Below are 22,764 nucleotides of genomic sequence, written 5' to 3'. Positions count from 1 at the left end.
CCGGGCCTTCAGCTTGTCGAAGAACGACGCGGTCTTGCTCTTCGGCGACGTGCTGCTGCTGCTGCCGCCGCCGCTCGGCCGACGGTCCGCCGCGGCCAAGGAGGCCGCGATGCCGGTCGGCTCGGTCGTGGGGCTGTCGCGGCCGGCGTAGTAACAGCCGTCGAACGTCGCGCCACCGTCGTCGTCCTCGTGGTCGTCGATGAGCGACGCGAAATCGCTGAGCGCGCTCTGGCCCGCCGCTACGTTGTAGTAATCGTCGACGTTCGCGTTATCGTCGGCCGACGGTGACGTGGGCTGTTGCAACCGGATAATCATGGGCGGCCGTCGCTGTACCTTTTGGTCGACAAGCGGTATGAGCCTGGGCATCGGGCGGCGAGCCGGCGGCAATTTATTCTCTTCGGTGGCCGCGGACTTCGTGTCCAACGCGTTCAGCGCTGGAATCACCGATAACGGTGGCGACGTTGTCGGCGTCGTTGCGGTCGTAGTATTCAACACCGAGGCCGTGCTCGGACTCGTCACCGTAGTCGTTTTCTTAACCACCGTGCTATTGCTGCCGGTGTTCTTGTTCGCCGATCCGGTCATCGTCTCGGAGATGATCTCAACGATCCCACCGTCTTTGGTACACTCGTAAGTCACGATCTGGAAGAAGAAAATATCAACGAAAATCAGTATACATGAATTAAATGATATCCCGTTTATAACATTACGATGTTCTGTAATAATATATCGACATTAAACAATTTGACGCTTATTTTAGGTATACTTGCATCCGGGTGCGGATCTAGGGGAAGAGGCTTCAAGAGGTCAGCTGACCCACGGTTAATATTTGTCGACGAAATTGGTCGATACAAGACTTCTTACATTTTTTATGTGCACCGACTATACGTTGAAGTTAATACTAGATTGTGACAAATGGCCCAGTTGCCAACCCTCCGCCCATCAAATGAGGCCACTGTTTTAATTTTATAGTACAATAAAACATCTCTATCCCGAGCCACATTGTAAGACGGAATTCTTCGTAAAATAAATGTAAATGTTTTCAATGATAATCACGAATAAACTTAAAAATACATGATTATATTGGGTTTTTTTTATTACAAGGCCTAATAAGTGGCCTCTTGAAATAGTCCGATCCACAGTTCTCTAACAGTGGACCCGTCCCTACTTGCATCTTGAAGATTTACAAAGACTTATACCAAACATCTCATTTACAATATAATATTCAGGTATTTATAAACATTAGAATATGATCAGCCACCAAATTATCTTTAATTATTGTGTACTATAATCCCGATAAACCTTATTTTTTGTTTATTATACATATATAATAGGCGTAAAAACGAAGAAACATAAATTATTGTTGTCCTTTAGGTATAGGAATTAAACGTAAATGTTATTTAAATTCATTCCGTATTATCATATCATTGAAATGCAAGTGTTACGTAAACCCGAATTATATCTGTTAATTATTATTGGTCAATAATTTGCTCTTCGTGGAATTAAATATTACATAAACATTAATTTATAACAAAGGAACCTAATGAAAATCAATCCTTAATATTTTTCAATATTTTAGTAAAAAAAAATTGTAACATTTTGATTGATAAGCATTCCTTGATACATTTCTATCGATCAAACCAACTAACTACAATGCATTGAAGAAAATAAACTAATTATTTCAGAAAATATTAAGAAAAGTACCTTAAAGTAAAAAAAAAAAATAATAACGATCGTGATCAAATAAAAACATGTAATAAGTAAACAAACAAAAGTGAAACGCAAAAAGTTTTTCATAGTTCACGTCAAACCACTTGACCTAGGTAACCCTGAAAGCCGATCATTCTAGGGCTAAATTTTAACAATCGCGAATAAAACGTATTCCTCTAAAATCACGTACGCGCGAAAACTTTGTTATTTTTTTTTCTCCTTCAGGCTTCGAATAGTGTGCACAGTAATAAACCGACTGCAGACATATACGCCATTACGAGTTGCACGATATAATTTCGGCAATACCGTAACGTACAGATTTAGGCATAGGAGCGGGGTTAGAGAGTGAGAACGAAAAAAAAAAAAACGTTATTCATTCATTCGGCGGAGAGCCGACGACGAAGTTACATCAAACGTTTGAAACGACAAAACGTGCTCCGGCTTATCGGCTACGACAAAACGTACAAACGGTTTTTTTTTCACACGTTGTAAATAAAGGTGTGGCAACGGTACGGACGCCCGAGCGCAAAGTATACGACGACGAGCACACGGTTTTTCGCGGGCACCGGCGGTGGTGCAGCAGTTAGGTGTGTACCGCGCGGTCCCCGTAAGAACACGCGTCCACGGCGTGTGCGCGCGGACGCACGAAACGCGATGGGTGCTACGCGACCACGACGAGAGCAGTAGCCGTTAAGGCGTACACGTACGGCGTTTACGATCACGGCCGTTGTCGCGCGGACGACCCGAAAACACGTTCCGGGGCCCCCGAGGAGTGCAGTACCGTTATCGCGATAATATTCGTACACCGGACGCGCGCTAGAACATCGGTTTTAAACCTGCGTGTTCCCTCCCCGGGATCTTCTACAGCCACCGCGCCGTACACGATTTCCTTTCCGGCAGCAAAGCGAAGGCCCGCGGAACGCACTCTCCTCACCGCGGCAACAGCCGAGCGTCCCACGGCCACCGATCCGCTCGGGGAGGAGTCGCACGCGCACCGGACGACGATGTCTTAAACGACGACTTACCACCGGCCACGTCCGCGCGCGGGTTGAAACGGCGGCTCGGCTACCGTCACTGGAACACACTCACGTGGAAATCTTACGGTTCGCGCAGACCGAACCGACACGACTCCGTTCGTTTGTTATTTGATTACTGTTGCGCACGCGCGTGTATTCACACGCGGCCGCTGCGGCCTTTATTTAATAATTCAATTTCTTCACCGGCCACGTAACACGCGATTGTCCGAAACAACGCAGTACTACTACTCGTTTTTGACCGTACAACTACTTAACTTTTAAACGTTTGTTCCGCGTTGAAGTTATCGAAAACAATATGGAACTAAGTTAATTACAAGATAAAACTCATCTCAACGTGTATTTAATTAGTGCTTCGTTAACGGTTCAATGGGTTCTTTGTCTTGTTCTTATCATCGTTTTATCGCCAATTATTTATGTATATGATATCGGTACCGTATTAAGAATAAGAACGCACCGAGCAGCACTGACCCAACTAGATTATCGACGGAATATATGACCCGATAGAAACTCATAATATCGACTAGTTTTGTTCTGGAAAATCAACACTAACTTGTTAAAACCTGTACCGAATACTTAAAGCGTTACGAAGAAAACATTGCTTCATTTTTTATCTTTTACAATAATCAATAAATCAATCGTGATGAAAACCATTGGTAATAGATAATAGCATTGATTATAGAATAGTTCATATATATATATATATAGAATATAATCAATGATAATAATTACTTCATTTGGTTTCTAATATACGAATAACAAGCAGGATACACGTCTTAATTTCTGTAATATTTTCTAAACCGTTGAAGAATGATTTCTATAGATAAGCAGTAAATTGTCACTTAATTGTGATAATATTAAAATCCTTTGAAACACGATGCACATTTTAAATCGGAATTCGGAATTAAAAAACAAAAATTATTTAACAAGTAAAATACCAAAATAAACTTGAAGCATTTACTTCGAGAACCAAGTAAAATCTGCTCGCCAACACCGAATCAGTTATTTTAATATTAATTTGGTACGTATGTAGTAAGAAACATTTTAAATTTAAAATCAAATCGGTTATTGATGAAAATAAATTTAAACACTTATGATGCTATTGATTCGATACGCTATGTGACTTTTAAAATTAAATTAATAATCGCAATAAAACGATAAGACTAATTTTAACAACGAGTAATAGTAAAAATTTCGAATAAAATGTGAAAAACAGAAAAAGGTTTATTTGAGGGGGCTCCGGCATATAATTATCGCACACAGATGAGAAATACGAGAGAAGCGGTGGTGATAGATTAATCTTTTATCTTATAAGATAAGGGCTATAAAGAGATACGACAGCTGCGACTGCAAATGCGAAAATTGCATTGTTTAAAAATGAATACAAGTAAAAAGGATATAACATCTGCTGATACGAATATCAAAGTGAGATATTGAATTGTGGATGGATTGTTGAATATTGATAAAATCACACAGGAGGATAATTATTATAGATCATTATTTATAATTGTACATCACTAGCATAAATCAAACAATCGATTAATCATAAGTGATAAAAATTGATAGTTATAAAAACGATGATAAAAAAGTAGCTGGTGTGTTTGAGCGACAAGTGGAAGATAAAAGGCAAAGAAAAAGAAGAATGACTATATATACCTATATATATTTAAGTAATTGCAAACAATACAATTTATAAAAATTTAATGTGCTTAGAAATATTTTCATACTCTTGTACATATTTGCATTCATGAAGAGAAAAATATCTGTTAAAATACATTATGTAACGATTATAAAGAGAAAGAATATTGACAATTACAAATACATATGTATATGTAGATTTTTCCTTATAATATTACTATGTAACGAAAGAAAATAACAGAACAATCGTGTATAACATGTATCGTACACACGAAAATTCTGTACACATAATTCGACACCTTATTCAGCGCGATTTAATTTTTAATAGAAATGTAGTATTGTAATTGTATTGTATGTATTGTATTGTAATTATTATGTAGAAATGTAGTATTCGATAAAAGCTTCATACTCGATATTTGTCGTCATAGTGCGCGAGATAACAATGGAAAGCGCGTTTACCTCGAAAACGAAAAGAATTGTTTTAACTAACACGTTTTGTTTTTCCACTGGTCGTAAACAAGTCGTTCATAGACAAACTCACGATTTAAATTTAAAAGTTAAAAATATAAGAATGTACCCAGTTGAACATAACGAGAATTAAATATAATTTATACGATAAATTTATAAGACGCACAATATATTCGAGTTCTTCCAAATCGTACCCAATACGTTGTTGTCAGTACGGTTGTTGACTGAGGGGCGTGCAGACAAAACTAGAACTGAGGACACTGGACAGACGTGATATAACAGAAAACATTCCACCCACTGTTAATAATACAATATAAATATTTGTATCAATTCCTGTAACTGACGACGTCGCCGAATCAACAGTAACCGATAAGATAACGGCGGTCTGTTTGTGAACACGGGCTGCTGCTGACTGTGGCTGCGCAGCTACTACTGCTGCTGCTGCAGCAGCAAAATAAAATAATAACTATATAGTATATTATGTATACATTAATATGCCATGTGTTCGTTGTTAAATTACTATCCAAAGGTCATAATTTGGAAAATCCTACACGAAAGGATCCTTTAATTTTTGTCCATCACACACAAAGCAATTATCGGATTCATTGTACGACATCTCGATGCATGTCGATTATTCTAGTATACAAAATTTAATTTAGAACGTATAACATGAATATTGAGTATAATTGGCACTTATGATACTTTCATTTTAGTTTGTTAAACGACGAATACTTTAAATACGCATTTTATTTGTGTGTATTTAAATCTTGATCCGTACTTTTAAAGAAATTTGATATAAAATAATTTTTTTTTTTTATATGTACCAATATAATGAACCCATTAATATTTTATCGAAGGTTATAACTATTAAACATACACATAATGTATGTGAATAATTTCTAAGCTCTTTGGTCGTAATATTTTTTGTTTGCAGTTCGTATTAAATTTACAGTAATATAATGTCACAACATTTTGCGAGATTTAATCTAACAAATAAATCACACGAATCCCAAAGAACCCCTACACCAAAAATTTGTTGTATCCTTTAAATGTTATGAAAGAATACATGTGATATTGTAACTTTTAATATAAATGTTTAGAAACCGTACGAATTGTATTCAATTATTTTACACGAACAAGCATGATTAGGCTAAAATAAACGTTTAACAAAAAGAGCGATAATAGTACGTGAACAACAAATTAAGAGACAATAGTAGGCCCTTTTAATCCCAACTTGACAATTGACAACGATATAAAATGATGAAATCTACACGTTTGATGGTGGTAATATATAGTAATGAAAACCAATAACGACGACGGACGAATACCGTAAACCATTAAGTTAATGTATACAGTTGGATTATACAATAATTATAATTTATAACCGTTGGTGTTTTTTCGTTGTCCTAACGATCCGACAAATGTGTGTACTTAACGAAACATAAATGTTACACAGCCATAGGAGGCAGTTCTTAGTGTAATCAGCATCGGAATTTGGTACACCAAGTGTGACTCGTCATACACACGTGCCGTCAGTACAAGTCCGTAACAATACAGTGAAACCTCGATAACTCGAATAGTAGCAAAAACTCGAATAGTATCGGAAATTCAACTTGCAGAAAGCTTCGATTACTCGAATCGGCCAGGAGCGAAAAAATAATTGCGTTACTAAAAATATTTTATTGTACAACACAAATATTTAATTTTATAAATTAATTTACTTATACCATGTGTAACATATGCATGTATGTATTATAATTTTTAAAAAAGTATTTTATAGTGAAATGTGTAAGAAGGACGTATATGTAAAGATTTTAATTATGTTGACCGCGGAAAAAATCTCTTCTAGAATTTCTGGTTTTATATATTTAATATATTTAGGTGCTGTCTGTAAATCATCTAATGCCTGGACATGGGTAATGAAAATCAAAGGTAATTCCACATCATCAATTTCCGATAGTTCTGCTCCCCGTTTCTCGTTAGGCATTTTGTTTATTTTTTATGAACATACAGTATATATACGTACACTTATGTCAGAGACTAAAATTGTGTTGCAGTACGACACACTTTGTGTAGTACGAAATTAAAAAGTGTGTTGTGATTCTATTCTCTATATTATGGTATTTGTTTTTAATTTTACATTTTTTTTTATTAAATTATCTTATATATTTTTAAAATTCCAAGATGTATCATCAGCAAAATCTAAAACACCAACTATTTTAACTGTGTTACTCATTAGTTTGAAAGGGAAGTATGACAAAATCCTCAAGCGTGCAGTACGAAAAACGATATATTTTAGCCTCCGGCTTATATTGTTTCAGTAATTTTCGGTAATGTATGTCGAACAATTCGAATTAAAAGCTAAAACGCAACTCAAATAACTTCGACTTATCGAAAAAAAAAAAGTATCACACATATCATATTGAAATACAGGGACCAAAAGCATTCCATCGAGCATTTCCATACTGCGTATGTATAAACAATAAAATTATTATAAATTATTGTTCCGCGATTTGTATGTTTTTCAACAACCGCCGAAAAAAGGTTCGCGCACGTACACTGCTGTGTCCGCCACAGTACGAGGAAGGAAAAACACCAAAACTGTAGTTAGCAGTCGTCTGGTGGGGTATAACTGTATAACATTTAAATCGCACACGGTACCGCGGCGCGGCTACGGCACTATTGCAGTTCGCGCAGTTAAATTATAATTACTTCATACGCCGCATAAGTGTTGTCACGGTTCGTCCAAGTGTTTTCACAACTGTGTTTACTAATTATGAACGCGAACAACTATATATTACAACGAAAAATAGACTATTACTTGTAGAGCTCTGTACATTTACCTACAATTACTACGATTACCCATTGCAATACGTGCACGGCACTGCTCTCTATTAATTCGCCAACACATACGGCGTCCTCCCCGCGTATGATGATACCCGACAGGTATGTAAGAAAAAAATAAGATAAAATAATGGGGCGCTCGCGGCGCGCGTCCGAGTAAACAACGATGATAAAAAAAGGCGGCAAAATAGTTTTTGAAAAACGGTAACAATATACACAGGTATTTGAATGTATTTTTCAATTATGCTTTACGGTCTGCGAACGGGACCAAAGAAAAATGTGTTTCGAGTTCCGAGTTCTCAATGAACATCGAGTTTTCGTTATCGTGTATCGTGACGATTCCTGCAGGGTTTTTTATATGATAACTATCACGAATCAATCGCGGGAACAGTCGGACGGAGGGACTATAGAGGGTTGTACTATAATCGTACATATTTATCTAGTTGCGTCCGTCGTATATGACGTATACGCTCCCACTTCGTGGCGGTGTGAATAATAACCGGGTTGATTGAGTCATAGCAACACAGTATCGTAACACTACATTACCGTTGCACACGGACGTGTACTGTGTAGTTGGCGTTATTGCAGGGTATCGCGGACAAACGATTTCTCGGCAGACGACGGTTAGCCTTTTTCAAATGGTGGACGATTTTGTATAGATTCGCACAGTAACATAAAAATGGATGGCAACAAAAAAATTAAAAAATCACAAGTTACATCGTTGTAACGGTTAATTAACCATTTTCAATATTTTAAACGATTTATAAGTACATATAAATAAACGTAAAGCAATTCGAGGTGTATTAAATGTTTAACCATGTTCAAAGTCTATAGAAATAATACAAGTACGTTAATTGGACATTGTAAATTACATGATGATTACGGTACGGTACTCAATAATATAACGCGTGTGTTCTCGCAAGGCTTTATCTATTAAAAAATAGTATAGCAATAGATGTTGAAATCTATATTATTTTATATAGCACACGAATATGAAGGGAAAAACTACAAGAGTGCAATAAAAACGAGTCTGGAGGCGCTAAAATTTGTAATGCCATACAGCATACAACAGGAGTAAGCGCACAATAATCGTGCGGAGTCTTAAGGACGGTTGTGTCCAGATAAGACACTCAGACGGCAATGATAATGACCTACGTGATTGGAAGGTATTTCGACGATGTTACAAGAAAAAAAAATACCGCGCGACATTAAATGCGTAGAACTTGCAATCATTGCAACAGAATGGCGTAGAAGTGCCGCAACACTAATAGAATGTTAAATAAATCGATTGATATGAATTCCGTATTATTATTGTGTGATATTTAATAGAACTAGACGGACGAGTACAAACATCAACCGTGTCCAAGTCGAAAATATAAACATTGATTATATTATATTACTGTAATAAAATGGTTATATTGGACGTTCGATTTATATATAAACATACAAAGACGTTTTTCAGAGATATTCTAGTTGACCTCCTAAATACTAGTTAAACTCCATGAAGAAACTTACTTAATAACAATTTAATGTGGGAGAGGACACGGTTTTTATGGTTAATTGAAACATACGCATAAATCTATGGCTTTAATAAATAAAAATAAAAATGGGATTAGTTAAAGTATGTAACATATCATGTAACCATTATTTATAGTGATCTACCAATAATTTTAATCGCATTATTAATATTTGCTAATGGTAAATGTCGAGTCGACAGTAGTACAACAAGATCAAGAGTAATTTAAGGTTTATTAGAAGATATACAACTAATTATTGTAAACAAACGCATTATTCGTCTGAAACTGACAGCAATGTAATATATAACATATATACTCAATACACGAGGTAGTATTATTAAGAAAAACCCAAAAGCTCTGTGCCGTGTACAAAATACTAGTTGTGTACGGTTTACCACCTACAGAACTATAAATATAAATTATATAATTGATGAGAGGTAATTTTAAAACGTTAACAAAACCGATTACTAAACAACAAAAATAAAAGATTTAAATTATGTTTATTTTTGAGAAATATATAAATAATATTTTAAGATTCGTTTTGTTACGTTTCTTTAATGCGTATGTTGTAATTTAATAAGGGCCACGGACAATGATGTTTACGTGAACTACTATTTATTAAAAACCTGTGTGTCAAGTATGTTTATTATAAATACAACTTTACAGTGTAACGTAGTTATTATTTAGTTAGTGAATTTACTGTAAGAGAGAGCGGTAATTAAGTGTATTTTTCAAAAGTATTATTAGGTGGAATTCGGGTGAATTTTGTATGTCACTCTGACGTTTCCGTGAAATTTAACTGAAGACAGATAATTTCCGAAATATGTATTCATTTTTAAGAAACTTATACTGGTATGTATGATTTACACGCACTGTTTTAACAACGCGCTTATTAAGTTCATACTCGTACGGTTATACTTAATAACTATCAAATTTAGTAACCGTCGACAAACCGTATTGATTTATTATTTTGATATCAACGTTTAATATACATTAGTGTGCTAAACGTATAATAGAATCACCTATTATGTTTTATCAACGAAAATAAATAGATCATGTACACTTGACCCGTGTCCTAAAAAAAAAAATAAATAAATAATAAACGTTGCATGCAAATCGACGGCGATGCGCATTAAGTGAATTTATCGTCGCGCGTACATTGTCATATTGTTATCCCCATTACTCATCAGTCATTAGTGATTATCATATTGTCGTCGGAGTACGAGCCAGCGGACGTCCGGCGGGTGTGACGTGTACAACAACCGGTCGAACGATCGCAAAAGTTGGTATTGAATTTGTCGATTATTTTCGCGTTCCGACGACAGGCAGTTTTAAGCACAAAACGAGAACCACACGAGGCGCGTAAGAAGACGCCGAATTTTGAAAAAACATTTGTTCCGACGGACACAGGTGTACGATCGTACGAACAACAACTGCGCTCACCGACAAAAGGCTCGATAGATAGGTTGGTTAATCATTCCGTATTCGAATGCGATCGTCGTACGACGGTTGCGGCGGTACGCGCAGCGCGAAAACAACGCCGCGCGTTGGTACTACGGATTTTAAGGTACGGATGGTTAATACGCGCGCATGCGTTTTACCGACATGAGTTACAATATTATGTGTAATTTAATATAAGAATATTGCGTGTAACGCGGGGTGTACGTACCTCGGTACCGTCGACCTTGGAGCCGGGAGCGTCGGAAGCGCCCACCCTGTACCGGCGGCGGTGCATCCCCACGCCGGTGGACACACCGCCTACCGGCGGCACGTGGTGGTTCGTCTCGTGCACGGTGAGGCTTTGCTTGATGTCGGCGGAGAACGAACAGTGCGAACACTTGTACGTGCCCGGGGCGCTGGTGCTGTGGTTGCGGTTGTGCCTGTCCAGGTTCCACTTGTACGGCGTACTGAAGTCGCAGTCCGCGCACTTGATGATCGGCATCGTGTGGTATTTCACGTGCTTGGTGTACCGGGCTCGCATGTGCGTCACATAGTTGCACTTCATGCACCGGAAGAACTTTTTCTTCAGGTGGGCCGTCTTCTCGTGCCGGTTCACCAACGTTTGGCTGTGGCTGCCGAACGGGCACACGGAGCATCGGATAAAATTCGCAGATTGCTTTTCCAGTTTGTACTGTTTCTTGGACGACAGTGGCTTTGCCGGCGGAGGCGTCGCGTCCGCTGTCCGCGGCGACTCGGCCGCGGTCGAGAACTCGTCCTGATCCGGCGAACCCTCCTCGCTGCAGTCTTCCGTTTCCTCGTCGTCAACTTCTTCTTCCTCTTCTCCGGCCTCTTCCTCTTCTCCGATATCCTCGTCTAAATTCTGCTCCTCTTCTTCCTCGATCCCCTCCTCGTCCTCGTCCGCCTCGTCTTCCTCAATGTCTTCTTCGATATCTTCGGTATCGTTCGCGGGGTCTCTCACGTCCACGTTTTCCACGATCACCAGCTCTCCGAGCTGCTGTTCCGTGTGTTTCTCCGAACTACGCTGCACTCGGATCCGGACCGGTGGCACCAGCAGAGGTTTGCTGTTCCCGTTCTTCTTGTTCCCGTGACCTTTGCTGGTGCCCTTGGAGCTGGACCGGTGGACCATCTGCACGTGCCGTTGCAGCTTTTGGCTGTGCTTCGAAGCGTACAGGCAGTGCGAGCACTCGTACACCTTAAGCCGTTCGGCGTGCACATTCTTCTGGTGATGCAGGAAGCTACGCGGATTTTGGGTGTAATACGCACACTTGGCACACGCGTAGTTCCGCTTCACCTTGCATTGGGGCAGGGCCATCGTCGCGGTGGTGGTCGTCGACGAAGAAGGCGCGGACGAGGACGTCTGCTGGAGCGAATATTTCATTCTGCTCATGTTGGCAGATTTCTGCTGGTGGTCCCTCGACGAGCCCGCCGACGCAGCCGACGAGGCCGTCTTGACCATATTTGTGTATCTAAAAGAAAAAAAAGAAAATTAATTATCCTCACGGACATTCAATACACTCCCCCCGCCCGCTATCATAAGACCGATACGCTATGAAACGCATACGCGGGGACGAACGATAAGCCAAAGCGTGCGTACACGTGTGGCGCACATCTGGTCGCACCGGATATCAAGACACGACGGGGGGTCCCGCGCAACCGAACCCTTAACACGATGGAGCGGTGGTTTCTTGCAGCGCGCGGTCGATCAGCGCACTAGGGCACGCGAAACAGCGGCGACGGTAGCAAAACGAAATCGTACAAGTTCCGTACGCGCTGATGTAGGCATTGTAATTACGTTACGAACGTCGCCGCGGCCGAGATGACGGGCCGCTGTGGTGGTAACGCACGCGCGCGCGCGAAAGTCTCCCGATGACGTCGATATCGATGTCAAGGCGCGGTTGACGCGGAGAACCTTGAAGAGCGTGAATACTGCGCACCGGCAGCAGAGGCTCGGTTGGTGCACGTAATATCATGTTGTAGACATTATTATCATTATTACACCGTCAGACACGCGAGTTTCTGATCGGAATACGTACAACAGACGGTGGATTACGTACATTTTACTGCGCCCCGCCAGGGAGTGACACGTGTGGAAGGGATCGCGGCGGCGGGAGGTGCGCCCGGATAAGCGTCGCAAAAACTCGTCGTTCAAAACACGTTGTCAAATTCAGCGGTATAAAACGCATCGGTAGCCGTGCCCATGGGCACACGAACGTACGTCGCGCGGTACTATATGTCGCGACGGGATTTAAATCGATGCGTGTGTAACGTTCGGTTAAAATTAACGAATGTCCGCCGGTAGTCATCTAGTGAAATCCCGACGGTCTATGACACACACCAAAATTCTAAGATTAATACATATCATCCCGTTGAGGAACTCCGGGGGCTCGTCGATCTTGTAAAACATACAGTTACCAAATGAACGACGCATTGATTATTACTTAAATATCAAATATTTTAAATTAAATGTACCTATACACAGCATTGAACGATGATGGTCCGAATGACAGCGAAGATGTCACACACGACGTACTTGATATTTTTTGGGATTTTAAGATGGTAATTTGTCCCCCCTCCCCACAATACGATAATATATTTGACATACGAGCCGATTCGTCTAAAAAAACAAAAAAGTGTCATGTGACTAGAGTAACCGTATCAGGAGCAATTCCTTAGGACGCGCGATCAATGCGGCTGTCGCGGTGTGGTCGAAATTTTGACCTCACGTGTCGTGCGCAACAATGACGAATTCCCTGTAATAGAAAATGCGTCCCAAAAAGGGCTACGAGTTTTTATTTTATCAAGTCCAACATATATATATTTTATTCGGTTCCATAATTTGTACGTGTATATTGGACCTATTTACATGTGATTTGAGTTTTTGTTGTGAATAGTGAATAATTTTTACTTACAATATGTTATGAAACCACAAGAAAAAAAAATCCTCTTCAAACTACTCCTTTTAGAAAAAACTGATGATGAATTAACAATCATCGAACATGTTTATAAAAAGAAAATATATGATATGTTTCTTGCTAGAAAAACTGAAGGATTTTATAGTGTTAAAAAGAACAAAAACATTTTTTTTTTAAAGATGAACGAAAACGTAGAGTATTTTTTTAAATTAAGTTATGAACAATGCAAATAAATGAGAAAAAATTAAAGTCAATCGTGATGACTATCAGCGCCGCTCGACCGTTTTAAGTACCTTCTGAGAGGTACTCGTCGTGCATCTTTACCATAGATGCATAAGACAACCATGTACGTCAGCGGCTGTCTAGGGAATCAATTACATTAATAAACCGATGAAACAGTACTGCTGCGGCCAACATCCTAAAAAATAAAACCCGATAACCTGAAACAACCCGACGGCAACGTGTCCCTATGCGTAACGGAAGTCGGTGCATCAAATCCCGTCGGCCGAACACCGGCGTGGCGGGTAGGACGTGTATGTATCGCGGGGTAGTGGGTTTTGAAGTACCCTCGAAGGATTTATCCCTTACCCGCACCCCAACAGTTGACGTTCTCCAATACAAGCGTACAGCGCCCGTAGGGATATTGCATGCAATGCGATTTCGTGACAGCAAGGCGATCGGGATCAACGACGACGACTTCAGCTTGCGTGCCCCGGTGCAATAGCGACATTGCGTACACATTTAGAACACATAGCATTGTGTACTTAATGCATTACGCGGCATTCGACAGCAACATATTTATTATTACATGATTATTGTATAACATATAGCGTACACAGGGATATGATGGTGATATAAGAGTTTAGTGATCTCAGATCGTGCGATTAATAATATATAATCCGAACGAAAACATTTCGCAGACTAAAAGAATAACACTCATCAACTTATATGGCCAGTTAATTTTTGTAAACTTGAGTCTGCCGGATAAACAACAAACCCATCCCTCACACGCAAACACTCAAAAGTTCACCAGTATACATGATATTATATAATATCATTAAGAGAAAGCGTTGTAAATGTGTTTCACGCGCGAATACGTAAAAAGTTGCTGTCACCGCAAGTCGCTTGGCGATCGATGTCCACGCAATAGCTGTACCAATTATACATATACCAATGACGAAACGTAAAGTTATACGATTTGAAAAATTGACAAGATAGCGAAGAAATAAATAAATTTAATGCCCTTTAGAAAATACGAAGATGGTGCGTCGTGGGTCTTTGTACAATATATGAACGGTAAACGAAAAAGTCCAGGAGTGCGTGCCGTCAGTCGTCACATATACGCACTGCTAGCATATTTAGTAGGATGAGAAAATGAACAATGATCGATCGATTGCAAACGGTCATAAACTAAATCGGAGCTGAGACGACGATGGTGTTTTTATTCGAAACAAAATTTAGCAACGCTGCCGACAACTTTCTCTTACCGAAAAACGCGACGGCAGATCGAATAATCTCTTGGGCAGTGACGAAATATTTTTGCTCGTTACCACGATCACATGGACGCGCCATACTACGCGTTTTCTAGTCTTTCGTTTTTCATAGTGTAATGCGACTGCGGATGTCCCCCTCGTGTATATACTACACGTATAAAACCCGTACGACTACTACTTACTGTTAAATTAAATAAATAAATTATATCGACGACGATACCGTCGAGTTTACAAAAGTAAATTTAATTTAATAAATAGAAACCCAACCGGGGTCGTAATGGAGTGCCGTGTACACACACACAAAACCGACTGGTCGCGTTCGTTACGTCCAATTTATTTTGTCGCATACGCCGGCGGTACTCGCTCGCCGCCACTACAATAAAACGGAACGGCGGCGCGAAAGAATAATAAAGAAGGAAACGCGTGTAAAACGCGTGTGGAGTAGTGCTCTCGATTACGACGTTGGGAAATATTCAACGATGACGAGTACACACACGCTATGTACACACACGACAGCGATTAGTCGGTCCAGTTCAAACATTGTTAGTCGTTGCACATATGTATCCCCACAAGTGTACGCGAAAACATGTTGCGCCCCTCGTGAACAATTACAACACTAAACAGAAATACTCCATGTGCGCGAGACCGTTGTGTACACACCAACGAGATCGAAATATTAATAGAGTAGAATAGCTGCTGCGCGCACACACAACGAAAATACCGCCTCGCGTCTTCGCGTTCGGAACCGCACACACGTAAACGCCCTCGCTATCGAAACACGATAGCGTATAATTGTGTGTGCAATGATTGGCACCGCCGACTTTGCAACGCACGAGCAATTGGGTTCCGACCACGGGTTTCCAACGGTAATGACCATTACGGTACGACATCGACGTGTGGTGGTCGTACGCGCACAACCGTTGTGTTTAAAACGTCTACCCACCCATGCGCGCGGTTTTACTTGACAAACGGTTAAAGAGCACACGGTTCATACGAAGCTAGTTAACGTAGTACTGTGCTACGCGTAGAAAAGTCTCTACGCAAAGAAGTCGACACGGGACTAGAACCCGACGTAGACGGATCGACGTCAGACAATGGATGTGGCGGCGGCGAAAGCAGTAAAAGTAAAATGTAAAATGCACTCGGAAGTATCGGAAGAAGAGTAGGTATGCGACGGGGCGGATGATTGCGGGTACGCTGCGAGTGAGAAGGGAAGAGGCGGACGAACGGGTTTTGTTCTGTTCTCCGTACCGCAGCGCGGACGGAAACGGTCATCATCGGCGGCGGCACCGACTAAATAGGTCTCTGACCTCGTCGTCGGTGGTATATACGTGCGCTCGGTGACGGATCCCGGCCGCCCGAAGACGTGTCGCATGTGCCGGACGCGCGAGACGTGCCAAACGAACTTGCGCGCGCGTAACATTTCCAGCAGTTCTCTTGGACGTTCCAAGAGGCGGCGACGAGATGAACGCGGGCGTGCACGCACACGCGATGATCCTTGCCGATTGATCTAACCGAAGTGCGGGTCGACGTCGCACGTCCTCGTTCCACTTCGCTCGGGCAGCAGCCGCTTTCCACGCGCGCGCGCGCGCGCGCCGCCGCCCGGACTGGACCGACGGACAGTACGCATAGCACGCGGCTGCATTGCGAAACCGCCTCGGTCCCGAGCGTCCATATGGTAACGACGTCGTCTCCTCGTCAGACCTTAGCCCGCACCGGATCCGTGGCCGTTGTCGCGCGATATGAGCATAGCGGGCGCGGAACATAGAATAACGGACAACGAGACGGGAGAAGACGACGAGGACCGCGCGTGTAACACTAGCGCCCTCAGCGGTTTCCCGGGCCGAGCGGCACGACGACTCACGTAAGCTCACGGGGCTCAAGTCCTCCGCCGGCCAAGGTCGCGCTTTTTATCGCGGCTCGTGCGTTTCGCCATCGGTCGCGCACGCGGCGGTGCCCCGCACACGCCGTCCCGCGGTAGTCGCCGACGACAATATTTAGGTCACGCGCGCGCACGTCGCGCGGTCGCCGTTTACGGGTACGCGTTTACGGCGAGCGCAAACACATTTTATACGCGTCGCCGTCGTTAAATATTTATGGGCAGAGGTCCTCTCGCCGATGCTCATCGCCGTAGACGAATGTGTCAAACTTGCCGTACACGAGCGGTATTCAACCGCGCGATAATAACATCACCACACACCCGCCACCGTCTTATCTGCGCGGTCGGTCCACCGATAAGGCGTATATGCGCATGTCGCGGTTTGGACAGCCTGCTGTTGGCTTCTATGTATGCATATATATATATATATATATATATATACACTCGTCGCATATAACAAAGTGCGCAAGAGGCGGGCAGGAACCGCGCGAAGAAATTCTATACGGTCGCCGCCGTTATAATATTATGTACACATATTATACAGGAGGGCCAGAGGAAATTCTAGACGGTATTCGAGACCGACCGGCGGTAATTTAGCGCGCATTTATTTTTTCCACGCAGCAGTCGTCCCCTCTTTTACCTCGGTTGTTCGTCACCGCCTCGTCCAACGCAACAACACGACTGTATCGTACGCAGTGTACGTACCGCGTCATGCACCGCACGTGTGAATATATTATACGTGTGTACGCGAACGTATACATGTACAAATGTATGTTGTTAACTCCGAATCGCAACGCGATTACTGTTTACTGCGGCTACGGCGATAATCGATAACGCGCGCGCTAAAAGCGGTCGACGACGTCTGCGGTGCACACGTAATTCAATAAAGGTGCGCATACAGGGCGGTCCCAAGCGCGGTTCGCCCTGTATACCGTGCAGAAGTTATCGTCGCGCGTAATGGTTAATGCACTTGACGGGCGCGCGAGTGCTAGGCGGCGGCGGAACAACACAACGCGGCACGTTTTCGGAGGCCTCGCGCCCCGCACCGCCGGCACCGTGGTCGCGCGCGCGAAAATAGACCGTCCTCGCCTACCTGGCGACGCTACAGCGCGACCGCGGGCTGCCGCGGTACGGTTGCCAATACGGGCCCCGTCGTCGAAGAGCCGCGTGCACGCGCGTTCCGGCGGACGGAAGGCAAATCGCGTTGAGCGCTGATGCTCTCTTCGCGCGCGCGATGCCGTATACGCCTCGGCACGTCTTCGGGCGCGCTCTACGCGGGGAACGGCCACCGCGGTAGCAATTATTATATCGCGCCTCTCCACGTCCTTGGCAAACAATTTTCGTAACAATTCCTCGCGCACTTAAAATATTACCGCGCGTTGTCCACCGCCACCGCCCGTCCGCGCGCGTCTTTTACCGCGTACGCAATTACGTTGACATTGTTCTAGCGAACCGCTCGCTGCGGTACCACGGGCACTGCGCGCGGCGACATCGATCGCGCACCGCCCCGTCCCACGGACGTAAACACGTAACGGAAAAGTCGACGAATCTTACGGCGCTCGCGAGTACCCGCAAAAGTACCGGTTCTACGCAGCAATACAGCGATTTCGATAAACGTAACTTTTGGGTAGTCTTTTGGTCGTCTTGCCGGTGCTCGTGAGCTTATAAAAAGGTACGTTTCAAGTAGGTCGGGGTTCGAATGCCGATTCCAAGTGTTTCCTCGTTTACAGAATGTGTTGCGTACGGTGACGTTATCGCGTACGCCATGTCGCAGGTGGTACGACGACGGTTGTTCCCGACTGACGGACGGAACCTTGGCGAGAGCGCGCTCTCGTTAATCGTTTAGCCACAGCTACTGCACCATGTCGGGAAAAGTGACGGGACATGACGGGACGGCGGGGAGGCGGGGCGGATATATGTACTACTACGTTTTCGCCGTCGACCAAGATACGACGGAAAAGGAGCGGCGTCGGTGGTCTTCGCGTCGTCGTCAGCGTTCGCATGTACACACACCATTTATTACACCGAGGACAACCGTCGCCGTAAGTGCAAGCCAAAAACAATAGGTCGTACGAGCTCCGTAAACGTGTGTTTATCACTCGAAAACGATAACGCGTATACAGTGCACATAACGTAACAATACACGATTGCGTGGTGAAATCCAAGAATTTCCGCGCAACGCGTGCAAAGTCTCGGGACAGTTTTTACTACCCATCATAAAATTTCGGAAGTATACGAACATTTAACACCTTTTCTGAAGTAGTGCGATGTTTACGATTACACGACAATTCGATACGTTTTACATAAAAACATTCATTTTGAAATAAATATTATTTTCTCATACTACGATTGGAAATGCACATAAACATGATGTTATACCGTCAAACATTTTAATTTAAAAAAAAATCCAATGATTAATCTTAAAGTGCAAGGAGTACGTCTGCAACAAATGATGCAAGTACAAAACTTAGGTTATAATAGTTATTGCTCTGGTTAAATATAATTAAAATCAATCTGGGATAAAGGGAAAAAATTAAGTTTTTAAACGTAGTTACCTCGTAACCCATCTTAATATTAAAATATTAACGGTTTTTATATCCAAACAAGTGTAAATCGAACGAGCTTAAGAATGATACAACATACGCTGCTGCAAGCAAACACACACACACACACACACACGTGTTTAATTGTTATCGGCACGTCACGCTTCATTAGCTTTATTATTGGTGTTGTTTCGTGTACATATAATGAATTATAAAGAAGACGATAAAAACTATGCACACTCAAGGCCGCCACTGAAACGTCTCTTAGTCGAAATGATTCTACTATAAGCACGGAGTAAAAACAAAGTTGCAAGAGAAACTAATCTGTCCGCAACCGATTAGCACTGATATTACAATCCAAAATATAATCGATTTTTGTGATTTACGAGCAGCGCTGATAGAATAAAAATAAAAACAGAAAAGAGCTGTTGCGTGGCCACAAATGATTTCGAAACCAATGTAATAATAATAATATTATGAATATGCCCCTCCACGAAACAACAACTGCAAATACTGAACGGTACTATAAAATATAATGACACGCAGCTCACCTAGTTGGAACATTTTTGTGTAGACGTAGGGACGATTTGCCTGCATACGTACGGTAACTAACATTCGTCCATATACCTCCGCGCAGTAAATAGTACCAGTAATTCAATGAAAGTAAACATCGCTACTAAATTTATTTTTTGTTGTACACAACGGGCGATTATAATACAGCAACGATCTTACAGCGCTTACAAGACTCTACCACCACACTTCCTACACCACCTTGCATAACTTCATCAATCCCGAAGACAACATCAATCCCTCCAATTTTGTTTTGTGTATAGATATTGTCGCACTTCCAAAATGCACTCAAAAAATGTGTGTTAATACGTTTTTTTAAGAAAAGAAGGGATAGCGAGGCGGCTGTACAGATATCACGTATACGATTTTCTCCATTATGTATTATATATATTATGCTCGTCGACCATTAGAAAGTGTATCATATTTATATTTTGTATGTGCGAAAAAAGGGATTCGACAAAAGGCACTATCGCGATCGATTTCCTCTGCACATCATTACGTCACGCTCACGCGATATATAGGGCTCTGTTGTGAGGAGGGAGAGGGAGGTCGTCGGGAGGTTATTATTATATAACGCGTAACCGCTACAACCGAGAGGGTGTTGTGCGGAGGGTTTAAAAATAACCCGTGGGCAGCAGCCGAAGCACTGAACGCGCAAAATACTCACAAACCACAGCAGTGCGCTGGCAGAAAAAAAAGGAACGACGCAAAACACATACCGCGTTTCCGGCATATACGAGTACGATTTGCATTTGTTCATCGAGCACGGTCAGAGTTAAAATTACATCACAGCAACATCATGACGCACTCTCACGTGTAATTTGTGAATAATTAAAGGACGACGGTCACAAGAACAATGAGAACTGATTACAGGGGGTTTTTTTTAGGTCTTGAAACGGTCTTGATGAAGGCAGAGAATTTCTGTCGCGGAAGGACATGCCGCTACCGCCGATGGTCCCACCTCACTCGAGAACCATCTCTACTCTTTCCCTCCCCATTCTTTAAACATACGCATAATACAGAGGAGTACATCGCTTCTCGATCGTTCTTCGGAGTCCCTACCATTGTTGCTACACTTTAAATCTGTCGTTTGATGGCAGCAGAACAGGAGAAGACGAACGAACGTTAGTGTTTCAACAACACGATAACGCGGGTTTTTATTTTTATACGCACGCACGCACTTCGTGACGGTACAAAAGAAAGACAGTGAAAATGAAATGCCGACGACGGGGAAAAACAATGAGAAATATACCTGGCGGCGTCATGTCGTTATTATTTTTCGTCGTCATTAAATTTGGTTTTTTTCCTTTCTTTTTGCCCCGAGACGGGTCCGTGTATATAAGTATACAACGCGGCACGTTATTATATTCATGTATAGTATAGTTGACCCGACGACGGTGACGACTACAGCAGCAACGAGACAACGGTGGTGGAAAAATATCAAGATCCAGGGTCGGGTTGAAAAAAAAAAAGGAATAAAAAAAATAAAAACGGAACAGGAAGAGAAAGAAACGAAACGATGTGTGACGGCGAGAGGGTGAAAGAGAGAGAACGGTTTTGTTTCCGTACAAAACCATCGTACTGCTGCTGCTGCTGCTGTTGTTGGTGGTAGCGGTGCTGAAGCCGCTCGGCGGAGCTTTCGGGACACAAATCTCGTACGTATGTATAGCGACAGGGTGAAGTGCTGCTGGTGCTGGTGCTTCGTGCTTCTGTTGGCACACGACGTGTGTATAGTGGAGGGCTCACCGTCGTCGGGTTTATCGATTCCCAACTGCTGCGCGCCGCAATGGTTACACCGGGCGGCGCCGATGGCGGGCGGGCGAGCGAGGGGTCTCCCGCCGTCGCTCGTAACGAAATTCGGCGTCGACCGGTGGTGAGTGGCGCGCGCGCCGAAGCTGCCACCCGATCGTTATGTGTCGCGCCGGTGTCGTCGTGACGAACATCGTGCGGAGAACGTGAGAACGGACGGGAAAAAGATGGATAAAGAAAATCCGTAACCCAGAGGCGCGCGCAAAAACCGGTAACCACATGAGACGCGCCCGAAGTCCCGAAGCAGCAGTGGCGGTGACAGGTGGCGGCGGCCAAGAGAAAAACGACGAGCCGCACACAACACACGCCGACGATCGATATTGCGCGCGCGTTACGTTCAGTCGTTGGTACGTGTTTCATATCGTTCTCGCGCGCGCGAATCCTCCGCCGCGAATAGGTACACATAGCATAATACTACGTAAACTTTATATACATGCACACACACACATACATATATATATATATATATATATATACTACAGTATGTGTACACGGACGACGGAAGGAGAAGTGAAAAAATTATAAAAAGTTACGACAGACCGGAAAAAAAAAAAACGGAGAGAAAGACGGTTACTTACGTCCAATGACGATGACGTTACATCTGCAGAAATGTATTTACGGTGTGTCGGAGGCGATATTGTAATGATAATGATAATTATAATGAGTTGTACGAGCGCGCGCTCTCGCGCACACACACTCGAATATACAAGAGCGCACGCGGTCACGCAGACAGCAGCTGCTGGCTATCGATACACGTTCTGTTCCGTCGGCCGGCGCATTACACACTAACCGCACGAGGCGGCGGCCCGTTACGAAGGTTGCACGGCTGCCGCCGCCGCCGCCACCACTACCACCACCACCACCGCCGCCACCACCGCCACCACCACCA

General features: G+C 43.0%; 1 protein-coding gene across 1 annotated transcript in view; it reads right to left on the bottom strand.

Annotated features, from left to right (window-relative positions):
• LOC112688752 overlaps positions 1-22,764 on the bottom strand; it is a 52,900-nt gene that overhangs the window by 10,870 nt on the left and 19,266 nt on the right. The window contains exons 2-3 of the mRNA XM_025562103.1: positions 10,878-12,135; positions 7-639 (exon numbers count right to left, since the gene is read on the bottom strand). Coding sequence (XP_025417888.1) covers positions 7-639; positions 10,878-12,135 — 1,891 coding nt within the window. The remainder of the gene's footprint in view (positions 1-6; positions 640-10,877; positions 12,136-22,764) is intronic.

The sequence above is a fragment of the Sipha flava genome, unplaced genomic scaffold (genome assembly GCF_003268045.1).
Source record: "Sipha flava isolate LNK unplaced genomic scaffold, YSA_version1 3_pilon_pilon, whole genome shotgun sequence".
Classification (NCBI taxonomy): domain Eukaryota; kingdom Metazoa; phylum Arthropoda; class Insecta; order Hemiptera; family Aphididae; genus Sipha; species Sipha flava.
The sequence above is the reverse complement of the archived record's forward strand: the minus strand, read 5'-3'. Positions and strand labels throughout refer to the sequence as shown.